At 49.9% G+C, this 25,571-nt stretch overlaps 13 protein-coding genes across 13 annotated transcripts; 5 read left to right on the forward strand and 8 right to left on the reverse strand.

Moving 5' to 3' along the window:
• The first annotated feature begins 1,539 nt into the window (after positions 1 to 1,539).
• Positions 1,540 to 4,135, forward strand: ASPGLDRAFT_62126 (uncharacterized protein). Its single transcript, XM_022548510.1, has 4 exons — positions 1,540 to 2,373; positions 2,421 to 3,240; positions 3,309 to 3,558; positions 3,613 to 4,135. Exons 1-4 carry the CDS (start codon positions 1,593 to 1,595, stop codon positions 3,637 to 3,639), a joined length of 1,878 nt encoding a protein of 625 aa, XP_022395735.1. The 5' UTR covers positions 1,540 to 1,592; the 3' UTR covers positions 3,640 to 4,135.
• Positions 4,136 to 4,226: 91 nt separating this feature from the next.
• On the reverse strand, positions 4,227 to 5,057 carry ASPGLDRAFT_53075 (mitochondrial import receptor subunit TOM22). The gene is made up of 3 exons (XM_022547896.1): positions 4,932 to 5,057; positions 4,488 to 4,777; positions 4,227 to 4,403 (listed from the first exon to the last, which is right to left on the reverse strand). Exons 1-3 carry the CDS (start codon positions 5,044 to 5,046, stop codon positions 4,353 to 4,355), a joined length of 456 nt encoding a protein of 151 aa, XP_022395736.1. The 5' UTR covers positions 5,047 to 5,057; the 3' UTR covers positions 4,227 to 4,352.
• Positions 5,058 to 5,258: 201 nt separating this feature from the next.
• Positions 5,259 to 5,677, reverse strand: ASPGLDRAFT_181607 (uncharacterized protein). The gene is made up of 2 exons (XM_022542999.1): positions 5,575 to 5,677; positions 5,259 to 5,516 (listed from the first exon to the last, which is right to left on the reverse strand). The coding sequence occupies exons 1-2, from the start codon at positions 5,610 to 5,612 to the stop codon at positions 5,333 to 5,335; spliced, it is 222 nt and encodes a 73-aa protein (XP_022395737.1). The 5' UTR covers positions 5,613 to 5,677; the 3' UTR covers positions 5,259 to 5,332.
• A 58-nt stretch (positions 5,678 to 5,735) lies between these two features.
• On the reverse strand, positions 5,736 to 7,912 carry ASPGLDRAFT_159761 (mitochondrial-processing protease subunit alpha). Its single transcript, XM_022542445.1, has 2 exons — positions 7,733 to 7,912; positions 5,736 to 7,658 (listed from the first exon to the last, which is right to left on the reverse strand). Exons 1-2 carry the CDS (start codon positions 7,835 to 7,837, stop codon positions 6,006 to 6,008), a joined length of 1,758 nt encoding a protein of 585 aa, XP_022395738.1. The 5' UTR covers positions 7,838 to 7,912; the 3' UTR covers positions 5,736 to 6,005.
• A 368-nt stretch (positions 7,913 to 8,280) lies between these two features.
• Positions 8,281 to 10,424, reverse strand: ASPGLDRAFT_137753 (acetoacetate--CoA ligase family protein; the record flags this gene model as incomplete). Its single annotated transcript, XM_022541553.1, has 2 exons — positions 8,281 to 10,140; positions 10,194 to 10,424. The coding sequence occupies 2 exons, from the start codon at positions 10,422 to 10,424 to the stop codon at positions 8,281 to 8,283; spliced, it is 2,091 nt and encodes a 696-aa protein (XP_022395739.1).
• Positions 10,425 to 11,692: 1,268 nt separating this feature from the next.
• lcb2 (putative serine palmitoyltransferase 2) lies at positions 11,693 to 14,159 on the forward strand. Its single transcript, XM_022539531.1, has 2 exons — positions 11,693 to 11,719; positions 11,774 to 14,159. Exon 2 carries the CDS (start codon positions 12,022 to 12,024, stop codon positions 14,050 to 14,052), a length of 2,031 nt encoding a protein of 676 aa, XP_022395740.1. The 5' UTR covers positions 11,693 to 11,719; positions 11,774 to 12,021; the 3' UTR covers positions 14,053 to 14,159.
• Positions 14,160 to 14,782: 623 nt separating this feature from the next.
• Positions 14,783 to 16,632, reverse strand: ASPGLDRAFT_53083 (PQ-loop repeat-containing protein). Its single transcript, XM_022547897.1, has one exon. It carries the CDS (start codon positions 16,422 to 16,424, stop codon positions 15,114 to 15,116), a length of 1,311 nt encoding a protein of 436 aa, XP_022395741.1. The 5' UTR covers positions 16,425 to 16,632; the 3' UTR covers positions 14,783 to 15,113.
• A 54-nt stretch (positions 16,633 to 16,686) lies between these two features.
• ASPGLDRAFT_53084 (uncharacterized protein) lies at positions 16,687 to 17,687 on the forward strand. The gene is made up of 2 exons (XM_022547898.1): positions 16,687 to 17,278; positions 17,342 to 17,687. Exon 1 carries the CDS (start codon positions 16,981 to 16,983, stop codon positions 17,233 to 17,235), a length of 255 nt encoding a protein of 84 aa, XP_022395742.1. The 5' UTR covers positions 16,687 to 16,980; the 3' UTR covers positions 17,236 to 17,278; positions 17,342 to 17,687.
• On the forward strand, positions 17,257 to 17,745 carry ASPGLDRAFT_1077591 (uncharacterized protein). Its single transcript, XM_022539529.1, has 2 exons — positions 17,257 to 17,278; positions 17,342 to 17,745. Exon 2 carries the CDS (start codon positions 17,404 to 17,406, stop codon positions 17,632 to 17,634), a length of 231 nt encoding a protein of 76 aa, XP_022395743.1. The 5' UTR covers positions 17,257 to 17,278; positions 17,342 to 17,403; the 3' UTR covers positions 17,635 to 17,745.
• Positions 17,746 to 18,242: 497 nt separating this feature from the next.
• Positions 18,243 to 20,857, reverse strand: ASPGLDRAFT_70400 (SH3 domain-containing protein; the record flags this gene model as incomplete). The annotated part of the gene is made up of 8 exons (XM_022549478.1): positions 18,243 to 18,874; positions 18,908 to 19,331; positions 19,395 to 19,546; positions 19,600 to 19,963; positions 20,016 to 20,089; positions 20,140 to 20,292; positions 20,410 to 20,751; positions 20,830 to 20,857. The coding sequence occupies 8 exons, from the start codon at positions 20,855 to 20,857 to the stop codon at positions 18,243 to 18,245; spliced, it is 2,169 nt and encodes a 722-aa protein (XP_022395744.1).
• Positions 20,858 to 21,810: 953 nt separating this feature from the next.
• On the reverse strand, positions 21,811 to 22,178 carry ASPGLDRAFT_1078378 (uncharacterized protein). Its single transcript, XM_022539532.1, has one exon. It carries the CDS (start codon positions 22,077 to 22,079, stop codon positions 21,852 to 21,854), a length of 228 nt encoding a protein of 75 aa, XP_022395745.1. The 5' UTR covers positions 22,080 to 22,178; the 3' UTR covers positions 21,811 to 21,851.
• ASPGLDRAFT_159775 (uncharacterized protein) lies at positions 21,827 to 24,281 on the forward strand. Its single transcript, XM_022542446.1, has one exon. It carries the CDS (start codon positions 22,078 to 22,080, stop codon positions 23,971 to 23,973), a length of 1,896 nt encoding a protein of 631 aa, XP_022395746.1. The 5' UTR covers positions 21,827 to 22,077; the 3' UTR covers positions 23,974 to 24,281.
• A 236-nt stretch (positions 24,282 to 24,517) lies between these two features.
• Positions 24,518 to 25,518, reverse strand: ASPGLDRAFT_70402 (mitochondrial 54S ribosomal protein uL15m; the record flags this gene model as incomplete). Its single annotated transcript, XM_022549479.1, has 2 exons — positions 24,518 to 25,133; positions 25,193 to 25,518. 2 exons carry the CDS (start codon positions 25,516 to 25,518, stop codon positions 24,518 to 24,520), a joined length of 942 nt encoding a protein of 313 aa, XP_022395747.1.
• Positions 25,519 to 25,571: the final 53 nt, after the last annotated feature.

Here is a 25,571-nt window from a genome sequence, read left to right on the forward strand (position 1 = left end):
TTGACTCTTTCGTTGTTTCTCTTTGATCCTGGTTACTATACTTTGTACCATGTAGATAGGGCTAGATGTTGGTTCCTGATCTAAGTTGTTCACTGACATACAGAACACTAGTAGTTACCAATTACTCAGATTGATCGTTTCTCATAGCACCATAAGTACGGAGTACAGATTATCCCCGGGTACTTCAGGCTGCCGAATCTCTTTCGGACCCGAATCACTCAGAATACTCCTCTCAACTGATTGATGCAATTGATAGGCCAAATGCGCCTTTGACACTAGACAAAAGCTCCTCAGTGCTCCAAGTAAAACTTTTCAAAGCATGCCCACATTCATCATCATTTTTTGGGTTGATCACTCTCTGCTACATTGATAGAACCAACATGACCATGAGTAGATATTGGGTGTTAGCAAACTACTATTGCAAGATTTCTTCACGGAAAACATTTCCGCGTCATTCAAATATCACCACCGTAGCAGCTGATCGATAAATACTGACCTGCAGTCCCTATCACAGATGACGGCAAAGGGGAACGGCATTTCTTGATGGTTTCATTTCTCTTGACTCTTCAGCTCACCAAGGCTGAGCTGAACCAGAACGAGCTGGTTCTCAGCTAGAGGGAGCAAAGGGATGATAACCCACCAGACTAGAGTTCAATAGCGGTATTCAGCCAAAGATAGACGAATACGGTAAATGTGTTGCCCGATCTGGGTTTGTATTTGTGGTAAACTGGCTAGCTTTGCAAATACAATGCCCACGGACCTCATGAGAATTGACCAAGAAACATTATAATAAAAGACTACACGTACCCCAACAGATGTTTCCACAACCAGATACAGAGCTCCGTACATAGTAATAACCAACAAAATGTAGATCCAGTTGTTATATTCTCTCCTAGCCATTGGCGCCGCATTTGCCAGCCCAATCGAAGCCACTGCGCAAGGCAGTATAATGAGGCGCGGTGAGCCCTATACCACTTGTGTGGCTTCAACTATGGCCGACAGACTCAGCACAGCAGCTGAAGAAGTGCCGAAAGCAACCGACGGCCTGGGATAGTTTTCAAAGTGTATCTTACATGGTGTCAAAGAGCACACCGATGATGAATCTGTTGAGCGGAAGGAACGGTTTCTTAAGGGGTTCAGCTCATGCGTGAGTAACTGCCATCCACCTGAGAGTTGTGTCTTTCTTAACATATCTATCTACAGGCTAATGATTTGCAAGAAAATCTGCAGAGTGGTGGAGTAAGTGACGAGGATACGACGAAAGTTCTGAAGAAATTAAAAAGCGCAGAAAGAGAATATTTTGGATGAAAGAGAAGAGATAGGCTGTGCTGATGATGAGTAAAAACCATCGTTTCAGGCGTTCTTGTACTACTCGGTAGATAACTTGCCCATCAATTTCTTATATCATGTCACGTGCTCTCGCGACGCGAATCTTCGCGATCCAAGACGGAATCACTCTACTTTCCGACGTAACACCATTTATTGTCAATTTATCTAGCATCTATTCATCCATATTCTATTCTTGCCGTTCATTACTACAAAAAAAAAAAAAAAAAAAAAAAAAAAAAAAAGAAAGAAAAAAAACCCGAACCATGCCCCGCACATATGGAAAAAAGCCGAAGCAGACGCGGCTATCTTTCAACCCGGCAGGCGCTGCTTCTCCAGATAGGCAAGGGAGTCCTGGCCGCCAAGCAAAACTACGCTATGGACATCCGTCTATGCCCGTTGTTCGTCCGGAAAGGACGCGACTGGATTTTAAAAAGCAAGAGGGTCAGAGAGACCGGAAGCAGCGGCCATCGTCTCCGTCGCCGGTTAAATCTTCTGATGTAGATGGGGGAGAGGAAGAGTCTAGATCTGCATCTTCCGGTGATAATAAAAGGAAGAAGAAGGGGAAATCCGCGCGGAAGCAAAAGAAGGCAATAGCTGTGGACGAAGATGACAGTGAGCTGGAGGTTGCGCCTAGCAAACGCACGAGGAATGGAAACCGAACATCGAAGCGCAAGAGGCCTGCAGTATCGGAAAGTGAATCCAATCAGTCGGAGGAAAAGAGCGACGCAGATGAAGTTGTCAGTCGGCCGCGTCGCAAATTGAGACGTGGGGCGGCGTCCAAACCAACTATTGTCCTTGATGATGACGACGAGGAGAAAGAGGATGAACTTGACCCGAAGACCCAAAAAGAAGAAGAGAAGAAGGATGAGGATGAGGATGAGGATGAGGATGAGGATGAGGATGAGGACGAGGATGAGCCACTAGTGACCCCGGCACGAAGACGAAGGCGCAATATAGTCTCCGAGGACCCTCAAACGCCTCGTCGAGGCTCAGACCAGGACAAGCTTGATATAGAAGAAGACCTTGAAGATCTCCAGGATTCAGGTAGGTCAATCTATTAATCATAATGAGCCATGCTAACAATACTCCAGTGGTGAAAGAAACGCGTACCCGCGGCCGACTCGCCAATTCCGCGAGGGCCCAAAGACAGCAGCATCTCGAAATGCTACGACGGAGACGAGCAGGTTATAGATCAGAGGACATCCCGGAATCCGAACCCGAACCCGAGGAACCAGAAGAACCAGAAGAAGAGAAGGAAGACGAAGACGAAGACGAAGAAGAAGCATCATCAGACGAAAACCAACCACCAACCAACTACCAAACCCGCCTCAACTTCCAACAAGAAAACAGCGACGTCGAATCCGCAATCGCAAGCAACGAAGACCTAGACCACTACGACGATGACTTCGTCCTAGAAGACGAAGAAAACGACACCCTAGGCGTCCCAGCCGGCCTCGAAGACATGCCCTTCGAATTCACCCGACACGCCTACAAGCAGACAAAAGAATACTTCCGGGACACCGTCGAATGGATGGTATTCAACCAGCTAAACCCAGCCTTCCACCGCTCAGCAGCCATGTACCAAGCAGCATTCACCAAAGTCGAAGACGAAGTCAAGGGATGGACGGGCTCGCAGGTCATGTCAACTGTGTGGAATCTTGATTTTTACCGGGCGTTGATGGCAAGGCCGCATATCGAGATAACCTCGTATCCGATTAGCGATAATCATCCGTGTGATGCTTGTAATCGGTCTAAACATCCGGCGTCGTTTGATATTAAGCTTTATGGAAAAGCGTATTCTATGGACACCCTGGAGGCCCTAGAAGACGACGAAGACGATGAAAGCACAAGGGAAAAAGACCGCAACGGTAACGTTATTCCGTTTGAGGATACTCGATTTTACATGGGACGGTATGTAGTCTCCCCCCTACTTCTCCTCTCAATTCTTAAAGAAGACCCCTAATACTCACATCCAAAAGAAACTGCAAAGCCCGCGCAGAAATGGCCCACCCCGCCATCCACTGGCGCTACCACCTAAACGAATGGGTTGTCGACTACCTCGCCCACAAGGACTATCTCTCCGACGAAGAGATCCTCGAACGCAGCCACTGGAGCCCGAAGCGGAAGGCGACATGCGCTGTCGAGACCGTTGCTATGATGGACCAGACGGATGAGATTAAGAAGATGTGGCGCGATTTCAAACTTCATTTGGAGGCTGCGAGGGAGTCGGTATGTTTGCGTCCCACTGACATTGGCCAATGGGTTTATACTAATTGTTTCTAGGGCAATGAGAGGTTTGATAAGTTTTAGCAGTGTAGATAGGTTTGCGTTTTTCAGTACATATGCCGTGATACCCATTCGATTTTGTTCATGATGACCATTTACAAGTACATAGCGAGTATAGCAGAGTTGCCATTCCATAAGGCCGTGGTAAGATCAAGTCATCCATATCCATTATCTAGCAACGCAAACGAAACCAATGAAAACCGTAGATAGAAGACATGATGAAACAGAAAGAAAAGAACATAACAGGGACATTGGTTATACAAATACACAAGCTACCCGAGCCTGGCGGGAAATGCTGGAAGGAAGAGAAAGCAACGAAGAAGCAGAGGGGGGAGAGACCAGCAAACTAAAGACTCGTAAGGAGAACCAGGACCAGGGGGAGAACCTCAATCAGCCATAACCTTTTTTTTCTTTTTTGCGCTGCGCCATAGTGTAAAATCCAAGGAACATCCAGCCCGAACCGTAGCTTTATACAGAAAACATGGGCTAGATGTCGGAGCACAGCACAGTCGGCCCAGAGCCCATGTTGGAAATAAGAAAAGGAAATCGTGCTTTTGTACATCCCACTCCGCGAAACCGTAACGAACCGAACCGAAACCATGCTGGCGTTGCTTTTTTTTTTTTTTTTTTTTTAAATTCGTTTTTTGTTTCTTCAAGTCGTATCATGACATTGCCATGCAGTGGTGGGACATGACTGGTCTCCGCCTGATTCAACCTTCATCTCTGGACCGGATCGTTTACAGAGTAGGCTGAGCTTCCTTGGCTTGCTGTTCACCAGGAGTGAGCATCTAAAAAGTGAACCTGTTAGCACATTGCCTGACATTTCTCGACTCGACTCGACACGGAACCCCCAAAAATCAACGGAAACATACCTCATTAGCTCCCCGAATCATACCCTGCTCCCGCTCCAATTGCACATACTGCTCCTCCTCGGCATACGCAAGCGCCCACGGAACACCCAGCAAGAATGCGGTAGTGCTGATAACCCACAGTGCCCGACCACTGAACAGAACGCTGGACTTTGTGAACGAGGAGACGAAGGAAACGGAGGAGGAAAATTGGCGGCGGGCGGAGGGAGGGATCATGTCTCTCAGGGCAGTGAGACGGTCGCTGAGGTTTTCGCCCTCGACTTCGATTTCGTCTTCGTTGGAGATTTCGGATTCTGTATTTGTAGCCGAGGATTAGCGTGCGTGTTGGAAATTTTGGTGGTTTTGTTCGGTAATGCGGCAACACGTCTTCGTGCTTGATGCCGGAATATTGGCGGACGAAGGGTACAAATCCTGACACCCTGCCTCAATAGATATCAGTATACTAACCAGTGTCGGTAAAATCCTCCTCCTCGTCATCCGTCGCAATAAGCACATTGTCCTTGGTGGTCTGAGGCTTCTCCTGGGCGAAGTGCTCGTCCTCAACCTCGGTAAGTCTGACCATTGTGGCGGTTTCTGTTTAGAATATGGTATTAATAACAAAGAGAAATTGATATAGGGACGTGGACGCAAGCTGCTCGTGGGTGAAGTTGTGCACTCAATGACGGTCTTTTTCGGGAACGGAGATTGATTGCCGGAAATCGAAGTAACTTTTTTCCGTGGATTTACGAAATGGGTATTTTGGTGCCTTAGGTGTAAATAGGGCAAGGCATCGTCATGGATATCATGTCATCTTGCAATAGTAAAAATGCATTTACATCAACAATAGCTATATTACACCAAAGAAAAGATCAATCTTGATCCTGATGCGCCATCGACCTTTCCGACTTCCCCCTAGTCGTCCGTCCCTTCAACGTAGTATCAACATCCGCCTTCGACAACAGCACGTCGTCTTTATTCGGCGATTGAGCGCGGAAGAGCATCCAGCTGCCGGCCATTACGGCGAAAATGCTGAGGATGGCCTTGTTCCGGGTGCTACAGATGGATATCAGATGTGTTAGTGAGTGAGCTTTGAAGATGTGGATGTTCGTACTTGACACTTCCTGGGTGGCCGGATGTGATTGAACCCATTTTGATGGGTTGTAATGATGTAGGTGAGATGGATAGAATGAAATAACAATGCGTGGATGGATGTTATAGAAGGCAAAGTCGAAAGATCTCTAGGTTCGACGCTTGATTTCCGTCTATTATATACTCCGTTTGACATTGTGTTTCGTTGTAATGACGTCGATGGCGAGGAACGATGGCAAAAACAGAGTAAGCAGGAGAATCAGGGGAGAGGAGAACAAGGTGCGTAGTATACATTCATATTGCTATCTCTAAATACAGAGTACACCGGACGTCAAATACCGTAATTCGTGCCAACAAGGCTACCCACACCCTTTTCTCTATATAGTACACCAAACCGCAGATTAAGAAAAGAGTAAAGAAAATGTCATATCCAAGTCCAAGTCTAACTACCGTTTACACTCTTCCCAACTTCCACCGCGCTATCCGTTCCTGAATCTCTTCCCAGGGGAACGGCCGAAGTCTGTAGCCTTCAAGCTCACCCTCCTGCATCACCACTGTCGGCTTCCCGGTACCCTGGCCGGGGTTCTTGACATCACCGCCAAAGACCTGGCGGGCAACACGGCGCAGGTCCTCGACGGTCAGTGCCTCGATGTGGCGGCACATTTCGCTCACGCTGACCTTGCGGCCGTGGACCTGGACTTGACGGCCTAGGTCCTCGAGTTCGACCATGCGGGACTCGAGGTTCATGAGGAGAGAGGAGCGGAGTTGGTTCTTGGCGCGGTTGACTTCTTGGGGCTGCAAGGCCCAGTAGCCACTGTCTTGGGATAGAGCGTGTAGTTCGCGGCACATGACCTCTAGCATCTCGGTGGTGCGGGTGGGGCTGCATGAGGCCGAGATACCGAAAATGCCGCTGTCTGTGTAGCTGTGGTTGAAGGCGATGCAGCTTTCGACCCATCCGTATTGGTTGAGGACGTTGGTGTAGAGACGAGTGTACATGCCCTTGCCTGGACCGCCGGCGGAAAAGGACCCGCCACCTCCGAGGAGGGTCTGGAGAGTAGCGAGCGCGTAGATATCGGTGTTGGAGATGGGGAGAGCCTCAAAGGCAAGGTGAATGTGACTCAGACGAGGCATCATGGGGTTGGCAGGCGGAGGGATTGGAGGGAGGGCAATGAATCCACCAGTGTAGTAGGAGGGCCGGTTCAAGTCCAACATTGACGGCTCAACCATTGAAGGATCCAGAGGGGAAACAGAGCTGTTCTTGTGCGACGAGCCAGAGAAGCTCTTCAGGAACGGGAGTTTCGAGAGGAAGCTAGACTCTGTTGACTCCGAAGCAGCTCCGCTGGACACCGTTGATGACGGAGTGAACTGAGGGACTGTAGGCACCTGACCCTCCCTCGCGGCCGACTCGGAATCCGAAAGCGTGGTGTCAATACCACTGCCCGATAGGACGGGGCCAGTGCCCTGCTGTCTTGCCTTCATATCACCAAAGTATTGCTCCGTAAGCTTGATGGCCTCCTCGTGCGGAACTCCGGCAAAAGCGACGACAATCCGGTCAGGGTTGAAAAACGCCTCTCGGTACCGTTCCACCACAGCCTTGTTGATCTCACCCAATCTCTCCCTTGGACACAGCAAAGGGTTACCCAATGTGTTATCCCTATACGCAGCCATATGCACCAACTCAGGCAGAATAAGCTCCGGCTTCACCCAGATCTCATCAATTTCATACTCCGCAGTCGCCAGCTGCTGCAACACCTCCTCCTCCGTAATCAGCGGATCCCGGATCGTCTCCGCCAGCAGACCCAGGGTGGTCGGCACCGCGGAGTTGAAACTGGCAGACTGGTACATCAACGACTCCCGAGACGAAGCGCACTGAATGTTTCCTCCCAGCGCCTCAAGGGACTCCAACATCTCATCGCTCGAGCGCTTGTTGGTCGACTTGAAAGCCAATCGGTCCATGATGTGGCTCACACCCCGCAGGCTCTCGTCTTCGTAGCGGGATCCGGCATCGACGTAGACCCCAACACCGGCGAAGGGTCCTGGTAGAGACTCGGTGGCGACGCGGACGCCATTGGATAGTGTGGTGATTTGATCTAACTCGGCGGGGTCCTATTTCAGAATAAGATGCGTTGGTTAGACAACATCCGAACAAGGTAAAAATATCATTGCATGAGGTTCTTTACTTTGACGGTTGACTGGTTAACCGTAGAAAAGCTTCTGGACACTGAGCGAGGCACGCGAGCCAGCGGCTTCGCGGACTCGATGGCCCGCAAGACAGACGGACGCATTGCTCCGGGTATATTTCAAAAACACAATTTAAGAGGTTTAAAGCAGTTTCTCCCCTCTTGCGTAGGAACTGCACGAGGACTTGTTCGCTGCGGCGGCCAAGAACAATTCGGGCCGGAGTCTTCTGCCATATGCTTATCTAATCGAGTTATGCTCGAATAGTTCGGATATCTTTCTGCAAAAATGCGATATTCTTCGAGTAATTGGGATTCTTATACTTGAAACTTGTATTCTAGACCTGTATTCGCTTGGATTACATACAAATATTCAAGGTCGCTATCGGAAGGCAGAGGAACGCCGTGTTATTAATGGACAGTCTAGAATCCAGACAGTCTTCCACTGAGTAATGAAGCTGAGAGGATTAGAAAGATATGAATTTTAATGGTTGTACAATTTATCTCATCAATGCTAATATGTTGAATACATCATTAAGAAATCAAATAAACTAGGGATTCTGCAAAGCCCATGCGCAGTACCAATCAAGACAAGAAGCATTGGCGACGCTTGCTCCTATCTTGATATTCAACCCACATAAGATCTGCTTCACTGCGTTCTCGACTTTCTTTCCATTAGAAGTCACAGGAATCTCCGGACAAGCGGCCACGACAGCTGGAACATGACGCGCGCTCAGTTCTTTGCGGATTGTGCCCTGGATGTGCGCCGCAAGCTCCGCAGGTATGATTGGATTAGTGTCATTGTTCGAGGCCAGCTTCACGAATAGGACGACAGTTTCGTCTGTGTCAATTCCTTCTCGCCGGCGGCCAATACATAGTGAGTCTTCGATTTCCTCTGTAAAATGCTTGAGAAGGACGTTGTAGATTTCTGCGCTGCCGAACCGGACGCCAGCGGGTTTTAGGACTCCGTCGCTTCGACCTAGCATTGTTACGCCGTATGTCACAGGATTGAGGCGCACAAAATCTCCATGATGCCAGATCGACGGTCCGAAGAGGTCAAAATAGCTCTTTCGGTACTTCTCCGCTCCCACCGGGCCAGGCGGCCAGAACATGACGGGTTGGGCTGGGAATGGTGTCGTGCAGACAAGGTCTCCTGGCTCTGAAGACGCGCTGATATCCTTTCCGGCATAATCGAAAGCGTAAACAGCCATGCCCAGACAGCGGCATTGGATTTCGCCTTTGCGAACAGGCAAAATAGGACAGCTGCCACAGAACAACGACAAGATGTCAGTGCCACCGGTAATAGAGCCCAGCATGGTGTCAGGGTGGATGGATGAGTAGACATATTCGAACGTCGAAGGGGCGAGAGGTGAGCCGGTACTGAAGATTGCCCTTAGAGTCTGTAGAGTCACTGGTCGATGAGGGTGCTCCCTAGGGTTTAGAGACGCCTGCTCCAGGATAGAAAGATACTTTGCAGAGGTCCCAAACTGTGTGATTTGCAGTTCATCGATGAGACGCGGCATTGCCATCTCCCCGTTCCCTCCTTCAGCATCGAATGGCCGGAAAGGAGAACCGTCGTAGGTGACAATGGTGGCACCACTGGCCAAAGCACCGATAAGCCAGTGCCACATCATCCAGGTAACTGTAGTAAAATAAAACAAGCGATCACCGGGACGGATATCGCAGTGCAAAACGTGCTCCTTTTTGTGTTGCAACAGTGTCCCCAGAGCGCCATGGACAATCGGCTTCGGAGCTCCGGTTGTGCCCGAGGAGTACAGGATGTACACTGGATGGTCAGGCTCCAAGCTTGCAAATTCCAACGAAGCTGATTGATTGCTAGCCGTCGACAGGAACTCATCGTAGCTATAAGCCTTTCCCTGCTGAGGCTGCAGCTCCGCAAGGTTGGATTGATGAGACTTGATTGTCTCGAACACGACCAGCCGTTCCAGAAGCGGCAGATCAGAAACAATCTGCTGGACCTTGGCTTGAGCGCTGTGGACTTTACCGTTGTATAGTGATGCGTTGTCTGCGAAGAGAACCTTTGGTTCTATCTGCCCCAAACGCTCTAACACGGCATGAACCCCAGTGTCAGGGGAAACGCCAGTCCAGAAAGCACCTATGGAGGTTGTCGCCAGCATGGCGACAACAGTGTTGACATGGTTCCCGAGAAAACCGGCCACGCGGTCCCCTGACTGCAGTCCAGCCTCCTTGAGGGCATTGGCACACTGTCGTACCCGGTCCCGCAATTCTTTCCACGAGACATATTCGCGATCCAACTCGGTAGCTGAAATAACCGCTACTGCATTCTCATCGGGAGAGCTGGCTGGATAGAGAAGATTCTCAGCGTAGTTGAGCCGGCTACCGGCAAAGAAAGCTGGTCTGGGGAAGAGCTGCTGATCTGATTCCAGAACCTGTGGATCTTTAGTTAACAAATGCCATTGTCATGAGGATATGACATACTCACCGTTTCATATGGTTTATGAGCTTTCACAGCGGTGTAATGCCAAACATCCTCCCAGAATTTAGCAGGCTCCGAGACACTCCACTGCCACAAGTCATGGTAGCCGCCAAGAGAGACCCCATGCTTTTGGCTCGCTCTTTTCATGAAGTCATACATCTTGGTGTCTTGCGGAGACGAGTGTCGCCATAGTTCCCTGGGACCATCATGATTGTTCAATCCGTCGATGGAAGGCATTATCAAAAGTGCTATACCCGGGATCCGAAGTAAAGGAAGAAGCAGTCCCTAGTTGGTGTTGTGATGTGGTAGAGCGATCAATTGGCAGCACAGCCAGCAATTGACAGCAACGAATGGAAGACAGTTCGAGCTTGAATTTGGACAGGAAGCTTTGATTGAAGGAAAGTGAATTAAGCACCAGGAACGCTTGAGCTGTCAGCGTGGAACCGCGGAAAACACCGGGTGGTCCAGATTCTGTCCGCGGAAAGCGATAGCAGTGGTAGTAGTTCTGGGAGTGGAGGGTAGTATTGTCAGGGTAGGATCCTGGATGATGAATTCAGATAAGAGTCATTAGGAGAGATGAATAAATCTCTCTTATGATATTGTAGTGTCGTTCATAGTACAGAGTAGTAGAGTAAGCTGAGGCTATCTATCCCTGCATGCCTTGATGCCTTGATGCCTTGATGCCTGATAATTTATTCTGGAGGCACCAAACGATAGTTACTCCGGATGCTTACTGAACCATTCTCAACGTGTCCTGTCAGTGAGCATCGATATAGATTACATACAGTGTAGATACATGAGAGTAAGAACAAACACCCCTATGAGAAGTGCTCCATACCGAGTATCAGGACAGTATCAGAGTGCTGCTCTGCTTTGCCTTGCATCCGCGGAGCCCCTTTTTCGTCCATTACTCTGTACAGTATGATGCTGCGTCCCAATTGATCAAACTGGCCATGATTACTCTTTCCAGTCTCTTGTTTATTACTTTTTCCTACTTGGACTACACTATTAAAGTGTTTTATTCTGCAGGGGCAAACAAAGAATCAATCAGGGGCTAAACTAGGCTTATCCACTCTCCGGTACAAGTCCCATACGTATCATTACCGGAATTGCAGCTCACCGGCCCTCCGGCCCAGCCTCCACCGTGACAATACGGGTAAGAGTCCACATTGTGTTCATTAATTTCATCGTGTCTTCTCTCTCTCTCTGTTCTTTTCTCTCTTCTCTTCTTCTTTCTCTTTTCCCTCTGAATTGTATTCTCGACCTCTTCAATTGATCTGTTTTCCTCCCTTCATTTCTAGTCCATTTCGCCAGTTGCGTAAACTGAATACTGCGGTTCTCTGGGCTGCGTGCCCTTTTCTTTTCTTTTTTTGTTCCCACGTGCACAAACAGGCATAACTTGATTATACATATTGTGCACAGGTCGGAGTCCTCGGGTGCTACTCAACAACGGTTTGTATGCCTTTTTTTTCTTCTCTCGCTCTCCTGCTTCAACTCATTCCCCTGGACCATGTACATTTCATTCCAGCGCTGTTGAGAACATCTAATCTCACTGTATCCGCGTCACTATCAGTCTTCTCTGAAACTGACCTGCTTTGGTCTACAGAATCAGCTCCAGCCACCACATTGCCGCGTACAGAGACATCACTCGTGACAAGAAAACAAGAAGCGGTCGAGAAAAACGAGAAATTTAAAAAGACGCATTTATCGTCGTTGTCAGTCTCAAACTTCATTCAACCTCAATACTCCACCGGGCAAGCGCAGTCCAGCCTCTTGTCTCCGGTGTTGACATCGCCCCTGCCCCGTTTCCGCTTCTCTCTGGCTCTTTCCTGCGATGCCTCGTCGATCTGCGGCTTCCTCTTCCACCACCACCGATTCTCCCAACTCGCCGTCCTTTTCTTCCTCGATCCCCGGAAAGGGCGGTATTCCCATCAAGGCCCCCAATCGTCTGAGCCAATTCTTCTCGTCTTCGCCTAAATCCAAGTCCGAACCTCAGACTGCCCAGGCGGCCCTCCAGTCCGTCAGTGGGAATACTCCTAGTCCCTCTACTCCTCCGATAAGCTCAGCCTCACTGTCATTACCGACCATCTCCCTCTCTACAGCTACGGCGGACAATCCCAACATGGACGAACCGCCCACCACGCTCTTTCAGCCTCCGTCGCCCGAAGAGGCGCGTCGCTTGACTAAACAACATGCGCAGTTCGGTCCCATTGGTCATCATAACCACCGGTATTCGAGTCGACACCCCGGTGGTGTCTTCCCAGAGCCCGTGATGGACGAACCGCCTTATTATTATCTTATTACCACCTACATCAGTTACCTAATCCTAATTGCCTTTGGTCACGTCCGTGACTTCTTCGGGAAGCGTTTCCGCGAAGAGCACTATCGACACCTGAAGCCACGGAACGGCTACGGCGCCCTCAACAGTGATTTCGACAACTTCTATGTTCGCCGTCTCAAGCTGCGTATCAACGACTGTTTCGACCGGCCCACGACCGGTGTCCCCGGACGAACCATTAGCTTGATTGACCGCAAAACGGATGACCACAACAACCACTTCTACTTCACGGGCACCACCACCGATACACTCAACCTAAGCTCTTACAATTACCTGGGTTTCGCTCAATCCGAAGGTCCGTGTGCGGATTACGCTGAGGAGACCACGAGAAAGTATGGTATCACCGCTCCCAGCACCCGCGCCGAAGTGGGAACGCAAGACCTCCATACGGAAGTGGAGGATTTGGTCGCCAGATTTGTGGGCAAGGAATCCTCGATGATCTTCTCAATGGGATTCGGTACCAATGCAACCGTCTTCCCTGCCCTGGTTAGCAAAGGTTGCCTAATCATTTCGGATGAACTGAACCACGCGTCGATTCGTTTTGGGGCCCGTCTCTCGGGTGCGTCCATTGGCATGTTCAAGCACAATGACATGAAAGACTTGGAAGTCAAGTTGCGGGAAGCTATCTCCCAAGGCCAGCCTCGGACCCACCGCCCATGGAAGAAGATTCTTGTGGTCGTTGAGGGTCTTTACTCGATGGAAGGCTCCATGTGCAACCTGCCCGGTCTCATTGCTTTGAAGCGTCGCTACAAATTTCACCTTTTTATTGACGAAGCTCACTCGATCGGTGCCATCGGTCCTCGGGGCCGGGGCGTGTGTGACTACTTCAGCATCGATACCCGTGAAGTGGATATCCTGATGGGCACTCTGACCAAGTCTTTTGGAGCCAATGGCGGGTACATTGCCGGTGATAAGGTCATGATTGACAAGCTGCGTGCCACGAACTCCGGTGTTATCTTTGGAGAATCGCCGGCTCCGGCTGTCCTGGCGCAGATCTCCTCTGCTCTTCGAATTATCAACGGTGAAATTATCCCTGGCCAAGGCGAAGAGCGGCTACAGCGTCTGGCCTTCAATTCGCGATACCTTCGTCTCGGCTTGAAGCGTCTTGGCTTTATAGTATATGGTCACGACGATTCGCCAATTATACCTGTTCTTCTCTTCAACCCTGCCAAGATGCCCGCCTTCTCCCACGAGATGCTCCGAAGGAAGATCTCCGTCGTCGTTGTCGGCTATCCTGCGACTCCTTTGGTCTCGTCTCGGGCTCGTTTCTGTGTTTCCGCCGCTCACACCAAAGAAGACCTCGACCGAATCTTGACCGCTTGTGATGAAATTGGAAACGTTCTCCAAATCAAATTCTCCACCGGTATTGCCGGTGGTGCACTGCCAGAAAATGGAGAACTGGCACCCCCTCCGGAAATGGAGAAGGAGTGGCGCAGCAAGCGGTCCCCCTCCATCCTCCCTCCCCGATGGCGCATCGAAGACGTTATCCGACGTGGTGTCCAGGATTCGAAGGCGCCCATGTACTAAATGTACCAGCAGTCGAGTAGTTCGTGTATGAACTGCATGGCCTGGCCCATTTTTATGTCGTTACGCCCGGTGCTGTCGGGTAATGTTCTGCGTCCCTTTGGAGTGAGGAGTTGGCAAGCGTCTTTTTTTCAACAACAGATTCGGTCGATGCTGGTCATGCCGCGTCGCAAGCTGCTTTAATCTTTTTGATGCTTACCGTGTATCATTAGGCGATCATTGTGATTGCCATATTTCTCTTCTGCGCGTTCCGCTCCTGACCTCCATCTTATAAACCATGAAAGGGTCCAATGCGGAAAAAAAGAAGACTATGAACAATGAACGAATATGCCTCTTGTGCGATTTCAACCATGACCGAGCAACCTTTTTTCTTCTTTTCTTTCTTTTCCTTTTTCTTTCTTCGCACATTGGTTCTTAGAGCCTTGTTGCCCATTTTTTCAACTCTTTCTCTTGCTGTCCTTTTGCTTCTCTATCCATGTTAGCTTACAAACTCCTACTTAATATGTCAATACGCAGGCCCTGTTCTCTCCCCCCACCAAGTGCTGGAGGGGGTTTTCGGACTTGGCAGGCTCTCTTGGTTGCTTACAGATTGTTTTGGGGCGGTTTGCATCGCCATTCCCAGAGCGTTTGCTAGGCTGTGTGTTTATATTTAGATGACCGTCAATATATTTTTACTGAAACATGATGTACTCGAGTTAGATATTTGTATAGAATGATATTCTAATTGCTAATGATTGACTTGAAAATGGAGAGGTGTTAAGCTGATTGATTGATGTATTCGCAGATGCTGGGTAGTGTGATGGTAGTAAGTAGTAACACAAGAACGCCAATAGAGAAAGGTATGCAGTATGAGTATGTCTATCTATCCCAAACCAAATCCCATGTCCAGATTTCCAACGATAAGGACTATAACAACAGAACAGAACAAAAACCAAAACAGAAAGGGCAAAAAAATAAATATAGGTACCACGTTATGCATGTCATAGGTTATGCTGAGAATAATTCAAGAAAAAAGCAAAGCAGAAACAAAACGGAAAGAGATCATTGAATCGTCAAAAAGAGATCTAGACAGCGCCATACCTCTCCGACTCCTCACCCAACAAAGCCCGACTCTCCTGAGCGTGCTGTTGCTGTCGACGGACCGGAGAAATAGAGGGAATCCAGCCTCTCATCCAGCCCCGGACTCGAGTCCAGCGAGCACTACGGCCGTCCTTCGGGTCGTCGTCTTCTTCACCGTCAACTACCACCACTGATTCATCATCTTTGGATCCATACATGAGAAACTGGACTCCCATGAAACCGTCGAAAAAGAGTACACCAAAAGCACCAAGGAAGAACGGTGTCGAGCGGCTGATCCAGTCAAGGCGGTTGCTTCCATCCGCATCGGCCCAGCCGCCGCCTCCGTAGGCAGGGAAATCATTCCAGGCGTAAGGGTTTGTTAGGAGGGATGCGGAGTAGAAGAGGTTACCGCCAAAGGCGGCCATGAAGAGCAGAGGGGAGAGTCCGGCGGTGCTCTTGCGGCAGTAGTTCTTGTAGAGTTGCGGAGGGCGGGAGCCGAGGTAGAGGAGGGTGGACATCCAGGAGATCACCTGGCCGATGATTTCCAGGGAGTCTTTATGAGTAACTGGTATTTCGGGGGTGGTTTCGGTGGGAGAGGCGTTTGCGACGACTGCACAGAGCATTGAGGTCATGAGGAGGGTACGGGGAGATACGAAACCAGGAGGAGATCCGTTTCCCGCTTTAACGAGACGGCGTTTCTCATTGGAATAGGATGAAGTTTGGTGGTCGTTCGATGAAGAAGAGGGAGATACCCCCTCAACAGAGTAGTTTGCACCCTTGGTATCTGACCTCTTCGTACTAGCCTCCCGGGCCACCGAATGACGGACCGAATTATCCTCAAACACCGAAGTTCCATCCAAAGCGCCTCCTGCACCGCCGTCGTGGCGAGGATAGGCTACACTCTCGTATAGAACCTGTTGGTGGTGATGGTATGTATACCAGAAGAACTGGAAAACAAGGGTAAGATCGACCAGGACATAGTAACCCGCAACCACGACCTGCCAACCGGCTTGTCGTGTGAGCAGCGCGCCCACGAGATTGCTCGCATCACCCAGACACCATTCGATTAGGAAGTATATCGATAACCCTGATGTCGATTTTATTTGGTAGTTCTTGTATATCTGAGGGAGTTGGGCGAAGAGCCACGAGACAATGCTGCATGTTCCAAGGACGGAGGAGACAAGGGCGAGAGGTGTCGGGATGCATATGTGGAGGTAGGAGGAAACGACGGCGAGGAAAGACGAGGACGGCTCGCAATGTTGAGGGAGGATAGCAGCGGCTGCATAATCCACATAGTATAATAACGGGGGAGGCATTGTTACACTTATGTCGGATATGATGAGGCGTGGGCGAGATAAGGAAGGACGACGGGGAATGGACTCGAACAATACCGATCGTCTCAACACAGAAAAACAGAAACAGTCTATCCAAACAATCAAAACCGATGTTCCAAAAACATAAATAGAAGAGATGGAGGAAACAACAGGAAAATGGCGGAGGGCGAAAACGGTCATAAGGGGCCATTCTCAGCTGAGCCTTGTCCACCCGGTCATGTGCTCTCCTTATCAAGTGCATGACGCGCCCTTATCACCGGACCCAGCCGGTGAACCACACCAATCGGACCAATCAGAGTACAGTGTGGGGTCAATAGCCGCAGATCGGTGGGCGATTGTCTATCGTGATGACTCAGCTGTCGATAGGGAAGGAGAGCCCGATGATTGGCCTGAAATAGAAACATCGACTGTCAAGGATATTGTTCATATCATTGTACTCTGTATCTGGGGTTTTCTCATCTAAAAGTCATAAGCTAAAGCTCGCAAAACAGCAAAATCAACTAGCTATTTAACCATCCAAAACCAGCTAGCAAGCATGATGGCTATTACTGAGTGCACTAATGGTGCCCGTGATGCCCGTGATGCCCGTGATGCCCGTGATGCCCGTGATGCCCGTGATGCCCGTGATGCCCGTGATATCCATGATGGTCATGATGGTGATGATCATGGTGGTGGTGGTGGTCGTCGTAGTAGTGGTGATCGTAATTATCGTGGTGCCCTAGGCCTAGGAGATTACCAAAGAGACCCCGGTCCTCGTCGTAGTATGGCCTTCGGTATGGGCTTCTCGGTCTAGGGCTGTAAGGCCTAGAGTAATAGTAGTCCCGTGGTGGCTCATTATATAGGCAGTATATATTAGTATGATTCTCAATGGTCACTGAAAGGAAGGCGAGAAGACTTACTAGTAATCCCTGTTGTTCCCCCACCCCCGGTTCTGGTACGACTCCCGCGGGCCGTAGTAGTCATGCTCATCCTGAGGACGAGGTGGCGGGCCGCGCTGCCATGGAGGCTCTGGTGGAGCGTTGTAAGACGCAGCTCCCTGGTTCTGGTTATACGACTGACGAGGCTGTTCCTGAGGGGTCTTGTATCCGTTCGGTTGATAGACGAATCCCGGGGGAGCACTGCCGTAACTCGCCTCGCCGGCGTATTGAGCGTCGCGACCAGTCATGATGCAAGTGATGGAAATTATGACTAACAAAGATCTGTGTTGAAGACGATTATAGACTGGCTATATCGTGGTTAGGTTCCTTGTTGCTGTTGCAGAGAGTTGAATGATTATCAGCAAGACGGGGTATTTGATTTCCGCACAGGCATCAGTCGCTCACTAGCGATGATGTCGCAGGCAACATCGCCTATGATCAAATTATGAGCAGCTCAAATTCTTGAATCGAATATGCCTGAGCAAGGCTACGAAAGGCAGAAGGCAAAAAAAAAAAAAAAAAAAAACTGTATTTGCCTTGGGGTATCCCAGTCGAAATGAATAACATACAATAGGTCAGACAAAAACTAAACAACACAGGACGTTAGATAACAGGCTGTAGAGCTTGAAGACAGAAAAACGAAACGAAACGAACATGAGAGACAGATAGTACACAAAAGGAGAGGATAAAAGAAACGAAGGAGGTCTCCAATCAACGGAGGATCGATCAAGGAAAAAATAGAGAAAGACAGTCTATGCGTCCAGCACATATGAGCTATTAACCAATAACACAGGCGTAGGTATTGGCTGCTGTTGAACCAATATATATGGCGGTTGAAATATGCGAACAGATCGGTATGTAAATGGTTTATAGATCAAGAGTTTTAGATGCGGTTGACCATTTGACTCTGCGACTTGCGGCCTACCCATTCAGCCAGCATCCCGTCAAGTCTACCGGTCATCTCCCTCAGTCTCTTGCTCTCCTCCTTGAACAGACTTCCTGTTATCGGATGATCAGGTCCTGCCGGAGGAACATTGGACTTGTCATGAACAATGATGAACAAGTCACGAATATCATTATCATCATCCAAATAGGATCGCAAGCTGGCATCGCTCCAAGTTGGGGTCTGAGGAGACGTGGCAGAACGCGTGTCGTCGGTGTTCGGACCGTTGGTATCGGCGCCTGGAGACGAAGGCGGGGAAACTGGAGAGTCGGAGCGCTTCTCGGGCGACAAATCGAAGATGAGCCCTGGTGCACCACTGCGAGCTTGAGGGTCAATTGGCGATACATCAATAGGTGACTCCAGACCTCGGTTTTGGTAGCCCAGGTTTTGTGTGGATGAGATTCTCTGGGGAGATGTGATCGGCTGTTGTTGAGTTGACGTCCTTTCCCCAAATGCGTCTTGCCAGAGTCTATTATTCGCCTCAATAGGTGAAGCCACAGCGTCGATGTTGCGAGCCTGAACAGGAGGGGAAGCCTGCTTGATAGGACTCGATGCACTCTGAGGCGATGACACTGTTTCCCGAGTATCCTCCGAAGATCTTGAGCGAGGAGACTGGGCAGGTTCTTCTTCTTCTTCCTCTTCAGGTACCACTTGTCGAATCCACTGACTTCCTTTCGTTGTCGACGTTGCCCCTTGAACAGCCCTCGTAGCATCTTGGGCGGCTGATTCATACTGAGGGTCCCTCTTCGTAGGAGATATAGACCCGGGTGGCTGCTTTTGGAGCTTGCCATTGTTCGGGGATCGACCTTCGGGAGACGACACTGAGTCCAGAGACGCCTTTGGTGACCGTGAAGTTTCCGACGAAAGTTTCTCCTGCTCCTCACCCTCATTCTCAGGTGCCTTGTTCTTCTTGTCTTTTCTTTTGAACAGTCCACTGAGCATCCCTGGCTTCTTGTCTTTCCGCTTCTTATCCTCTTTCTTGTCATCGGCGGCAAGCACCTTTTCAATTGCCTCCATACTACTACGGTCCTGGAACGTGGAACATGATCAGCGTTTATGCTTAGGAAAGCTCCATGGCATCTGTGTACTTACCTCCTTGCCCTCACTATTGGCAGCCTTATTTCCTTCATCACGAAGAAGATTGGGTGTCAATGATATCTTCTTCGGTTCGGCCGTGTCGTCCTTGAAGAACGAATCCGTATTCCGCACAGTGCCATTTCTGGACCTGCTAACAGTACCATCTTCTAGCAACGAGTCAACATCTCTGTTCCGTTTGCAAGATTTTCATAGGCATTACCTTCTGATTCCATGGCTTCCTCAGCGGATTGCCGCGGTTCCGGGCTCTGGCGCTCTGTTTCTTGACTCTCTCGGACGGTCTCCGGTTCCTGTGCCTCTTTCTCTCGCTGCGACTTCGGTCTGAGAGGTTCGACTACTATGTCTTCGTCGTGACCTTCTTCGATATCATCTGTTTCTGCTATATCCTCATCGTCAATGTAGAAACCTCCGCCATCGTCCTCGTCCTCGGTGGAGTATTCGACGTCAGATGCTTCGATGTATGTAGGGGCAGTGAAAACAACGTTTTTCGTATTCCTACGGCGCATTGCCTTCTTTAACGGATTCTTGGATTTCTCTGAGTTGTCGCCAAGCATTGTCGCAGAAAGCTACATAGGTTAGAAACACACAGAAAATAAACGTAATGAGGGTTCCACCTACATCGACGTTTCTGTGCTTATTTAACCTTGCTAATCTTTCGGTGGGTGTCTCGATGTGTTCTGCTGGGAGATATCCTGCACAGTGTGAGTGGCTACCGGTGTCACAGAATTGTCGTATCACGTACCGATACTGCCGTCTTTCACAATCCGCACAAGCCACCAGTAGGTGTTGCTGTCATCAAGGAGAACCATAGTGTCCCCCTTTGCTGCATTGGCTTGTCCTTCAACAGTAGCGACAAAGTTATGAAACGCGTATACAAATTCGAAATCGATATCCTCTGCTCACAACACGTAAGTCATGGTTCCCTCAATTACTGCAAGACTCCTGATACGGAACGATTCGAGCACGCATCACCGCCCAGGAAAGCCTTGAAAAGAGTGTTGATCCAACGCACCATCATCAATTGACGGGGAACTTGATATCTTATCCATGTCGTCGTCCATAAGATCATCGCCTTCCCCATCTGTAAGATCGCCATCCTCTGAAGACCCTCCGCCCAGATCATGATGGCGCTCATCGGGATCCTCGTCGTCGTCATACATATCGATACCATCGCCGTAGCCATCGGTCTCGCCAGTTGGTCCGTGCATAATCTCAGCGCGCGTATCTTGGTCCGCATGGCGAATCGACAATTCTTGGTGGGGAGCCATGCCGCCATCGAGAGGAGCCGGGTTTACGTTCTGGGTCGCATGATCCTTGGCCGAAGGTGCGTTCTGATCCTGCAGGTCAAGCGTATCTATTGAGATAATTTCGCGTCAGAACCATATACCACTGATCGTCCAAACTTTCACCAACACCAGTAAATTGAACATACCAGCTCGAACAATCCGAGGCCTCGACATAATAGCAACCCTTTGAACTCAACCGGTTGGTCTTAGTCGCGTAGCCGAAGAGCGTGCGATCAAAGAACGACTAATGAATTCAGGGGCGTCGGGCTCGAGCAAGAAAGCCGGCGCGCTTTGGCGTCAACGGCGCAAAGAAAAGGAGGGAATATAGTGAAATATCCCCCAAAGAAAAGTATAGCCCTAATGGGTTTTAGTCGCCAAAGAAAGTAAGCGCCACGAACAACCACGGCGGGGAGGATTCGACGACGGTTGGATAGACAATTGACGAAGACTACTACCAGAGCGACGTCAAAAAGGGACAAACAAGGTAAAATTAACAAAGAATGGTCAAAAAAAAAAGAGAAAAATAAAATAAAATAAAAAAGAAAATAAAACAGACACCCGGAATAGAAACAGAAGCACCGAGGCCGTGTCAAATTAAGCTGGATTAAAGGCCCGACTGAGAGTTAAGTTCCCCGGACTTCGAAACAGCCAAAAGGAGGTTGTCTCGGGGACTCTGCGACAAAACAGACGCCCCTTGCGCGCGGCTATCTGCGGGTCCTGATGCTCATCTCGGGATGTAGATGCCTTGGGAGTCAGGCCGAAAGAAAGAGCACGATGCCAAGTCCTGCCAAGAAGCCTGGGTTACCAATTAAGTTTAGTGTTACTGGGTGGGGCTACTGCTTAGGGCTCCCACAGGCGGAGGAGGGTTGATCCGTGCACTGATTGGCAGGAAGGCTACATACTTTTGTAATCCCTCTCCCCGCAGGCGGCCATCCATTTTCGTGTCTCCGTCATCACCCGAAAACATTTTCATTGCATTCTCTGACGTTGTTCTGCTGCCTTTTTTCTTTGTATCTTGTCCACTTCACTCTAATTCTAATACTAATTTAATAATAGCACACTTTTGCGCCAATCTCTGCCGCTAATCGCCTTAATCTGGAGAAACCCACTTACCATTTGGGGTTAGCAGCATTACAACTTCTCGAAAACTTCGATCGACGACAACCAGTCATTGCTCACCCTCCTTCGTATATATCTGACGTATCCCACCGTCTGATTTTCGTCTTCCTTCCATCTCATCTTTTGCCCCATCTTCCGTCTTTTTATCTCCTACCATCATCTTCCTCAAGCGACGCAAACGCAGAAAGACGCATACGAAGGCGAATATACACCAAACTGGATTCACTACATACTCCGAAAATTCACTCGGAGTTGGTTTTGTGCTCTCTGAGGGCATGGCTCAGACTGAGAGCAACACATTGGCGAGGCTGAGGTTGGACACGTCGTTTGGACGGACACACGATCTCGGGTGGCGGAATGAAAATGAGAACAGAGTACGGGATCATGGCGACGGTATCGAGGGCGATCATACCAACAAGTTCTACGATTTTGACACGCCCCGTTGCGGTACTGATGAAGACAATAGTGCGATGAATGGCCTACATTCAGCGACCCCTCCTATTTCAGTACCCCGCCATGAGGAACTTCCAAACGAAGATCTCAGTTATCCGCACAAACCAGATGATGTTCGTGCCTCACCTCTCGAGAGCTTCATCCAGAATCGGAGTCCATCCTTCAATTTCGACCATAATGCCAGTTGCGATAGCGCCCAGCAGGAGCCGCTGGGAGAACCTTTGCCGAAACGCAATACTAGTATTAGAAATTTTCAGCGCTTCCAACCACGAAGCTCAGGGTTGAGGAACGCTTTGTCGCAAGAGGATGATGAAGCATCCCAGCCAAAGTACCCAACCTGGGGTTCCAGCCCCAGAAGGTATCAAAGCCAGCGGGCTTTTCCAGGGAGCCCTCGTGCTGCATTTCCGACTAGTCCAAACTACGATCTACCGGCAAATTCTAATTCCCTGACGTCAGTGTCTACTGCGTCACCTATTGCTGAGGAACTGCGAACTCCCCCGGAAGGATTCAGGGGGATGCCGTCGCCTTTTTGCATGGCATCCCCTAATTCCTTAGATAACCGCAGTTCCTGGTCCGGTAGCGCTATGACGCCGTTCGGAAGTAAGCCACGGGGCCTTCGCAGCAACACAAACAGAAGTCGGCGGTCTACTACCTCGAGTGGAAAATCCCCAGCTAGCATGTTCCTGTCCATGTGGAGTAGCGGTCCAGAGCCAGAGCCTACTCCACAGCCCGACGATGAAGGTCAGATGGTCGGGACGGAGTACGTGCTTGGCAAACCGATAGGCCATGGAGGATTCAGTACAGTGAAGGAAGCATATAAGGTGGAGGAGCATGGAGAGCCACGACAATTGGCCGTCAAGATTGTGAAGAAGCAAATATCGGATAAGAGCGAAAGAGAAAACGATGAAGTTCAGGCAGAGTTTGACCACGAAGTTCGAGTGTGGCGGTATCTCAACCATCCCAACATCCTAACCCTGGATGCTGTTTATGAAACGGACTATGCGACATTCTGTTTCACCAAATACGCTATCGGTGGTACTCTATTCGATTCGATCCGCCAAAACCGCAATGGTCTGGAGACCAGTCTCGCAAAGAAGTATACCTACCAACTCGCATGTGCGCTGCGATACCTACACGAAGATGCACGGGTAGTGCACAGAGACATTAAACTCGAGAACTGCCTTCTCGATCCAGTCGAGGGCACGCAAACGTCAAACCTCGTCCTCTGCGATTTCGGTATGGCAGAGTGGATGGCAACGGACAACGGTCCAGATTCGCCAGACCCATACGACGACGATGCAGACCGCCCACCACCAAAGACCATTGGACCTGCGGAGTCAAGTACCAGCATTGCCGGAAGCTTGGAATATGCCTCTCCAGAGTTACTACAATCCTCCAACGGGGTCATCGATCCCGTCGTGGACATCTGGGCCTTTGGAGTCATTGTGTTCACTGTTGTTGTCGGCTCACGGCCGTTTCAGGATGCTTTCACGCCTCGCGTCCAGGCAAATATCATCGCCGGTAAATGGGATCAACAGTCGGTGCTGGGAGGGTTTGACGACCCGAAAACTCGCCAAGATCGAGAGGATGCGCTCGAGCTGATCAAAGGCTGTCTCGAGATGAATATTGAGAAGCGTTGGACGATTCGAGAGATTCTGTCGTCACGCTGGTTGGACGGATTTTCAGAATGCAGTTCGCCAATTCCTTGGAGGCTATAAGTGCCTCTCTACTTTTCTCTCTTTTCCCTGAAATTTCACATTTTCCCTCTGCATCACCCTCACTCTATCTTTATGTTGTTTATGACGAACGGGCGCTGGTGTTTGGGATTTATGGGATGATACCCTTACGATATTTGACCATTTCACGTTTCGATTGTTCGCATGCTTGATGTTGAATTAGTTCATGATTTTCATTCTTATGTTACTTTGATGAATTCGGGTTTTATGATGACTACGGTGACGAAAGCGTGGTTAGGCATGGCGTTTGATGGGATTTCTTTTTTTTTTTTTTTTTTTTTTTTTTTTTTCGCGTTTTAACTAGTTATACCATTCTGTTGATTTATCACAAGTCTGCTCCATAGCGTTTTTATGATTCTCTCGCTCTAATGAAAGCAACTTGCGAAACATAAGATAAGCTCCACTCTAGTAGTACTTTACGCTGTAGTGTAGTTGAGAAAATCATCCATTGATACATATTCCAGATAATATTTATACAATAACCTGCCAAATCCCGATAACCATAATCCATCTAACCATAAGACAATCACCAAAGTCTGTTCGCTGGCAACACCTTCTCCTTCTTGACACCCGCCGTCGACTTCCTCTCCACCGGCGAGCGGAAGAACAAACTGGGTCCCTCCATGGGCTTGAGCAAATGACTCAAATACCCCCTATGTGCCGGATCACGATAATACTCAACATCCCGACGCTTCGTCGGATCAGGTAGCCGGTACTGGAATCCCATCTCCTTCATGATATTCGACTCAGTCAACGCCTCAGCCCCCTCAGCCCCCTCCGCCTTGTGCAATTCCTCACTGCCACTCTGCGCAGTCCACGCCATCGAGACGAACGGGTGCATCTCCCGGTTCATGATGCGGACGATCGCGGAGCGAGTGTAGAAGCGGGTCGTCACGGAGCCGCCGGCGGCCTCGACGGCAGAGATGGCGGAGGCGGAAGCGCGCGAGACGACGATGTGGATGGGTTGCTTGAGGGTGCCTTCGCCGCCGCGGCCGAGGAGCTTCACACCTTCTTTGGGCTGGTGGATGCAGCGGGATTGGGCGAGTTCGCGGACGGTGATGGGGCGGGTTGGGTCGATGCGGCCTTGGTCGATCCATTCTTGGATGCGGTCGAGGTTTGCGGGGGCCAGGTCGGGGGTGAAGCTGCAAACATTATCAGTAAGAGTGATTCAGGGACCAATAGAAAAGAGGGAAGGACGTACATGTTCGTGAACCCACGCTCGCCATGAACCACAATCTCCGGCGTCTGTCCACCATTGAACCCCGTGGGGACCTTTCCATGCTGCTTCTGACCCTTATGGCCCCGACCGGACGTCTTTCCCTTCCCCGAAGCTGGGCCCCGACCGCGTCGAGTCTTCTTACTGAATGCTCCCGGGTTATCGGAAAGCGAAGCGAGGATGTGGGCGTTGCGGCTTTGCTGCTGCAGCTGCGGGAGCAGGAACGACAATGGCGAGGTAAATGGCTGGGCGGTTTTCGAGAACCAGCCCTGCGGCCGCGGGAGCGACAGCAGTTGCAGCCTGGGAGGCATTGTGATGGAATTGGACTGTCTTTTGCTAATGGGCTGGCTGTGTGCCGGAGAGA

The sequence above is a fragment of the Aspergillus glaucus genome, assembly GCF_001890805.1.
Source record: "Aspergillus glaucus CBS 516.65 unplaced genomic scaffold ASPGLscaffold_36, whole genome shotgun sequence".
Classification (NCBI taxonomy): domain Eukaryota; kingdom Fungi; phylum Ascomycota; class Eurotiomycetes; order Eurotiales; family Aspergillaceae; genus Aspergillus; species Aspergillus glaucus.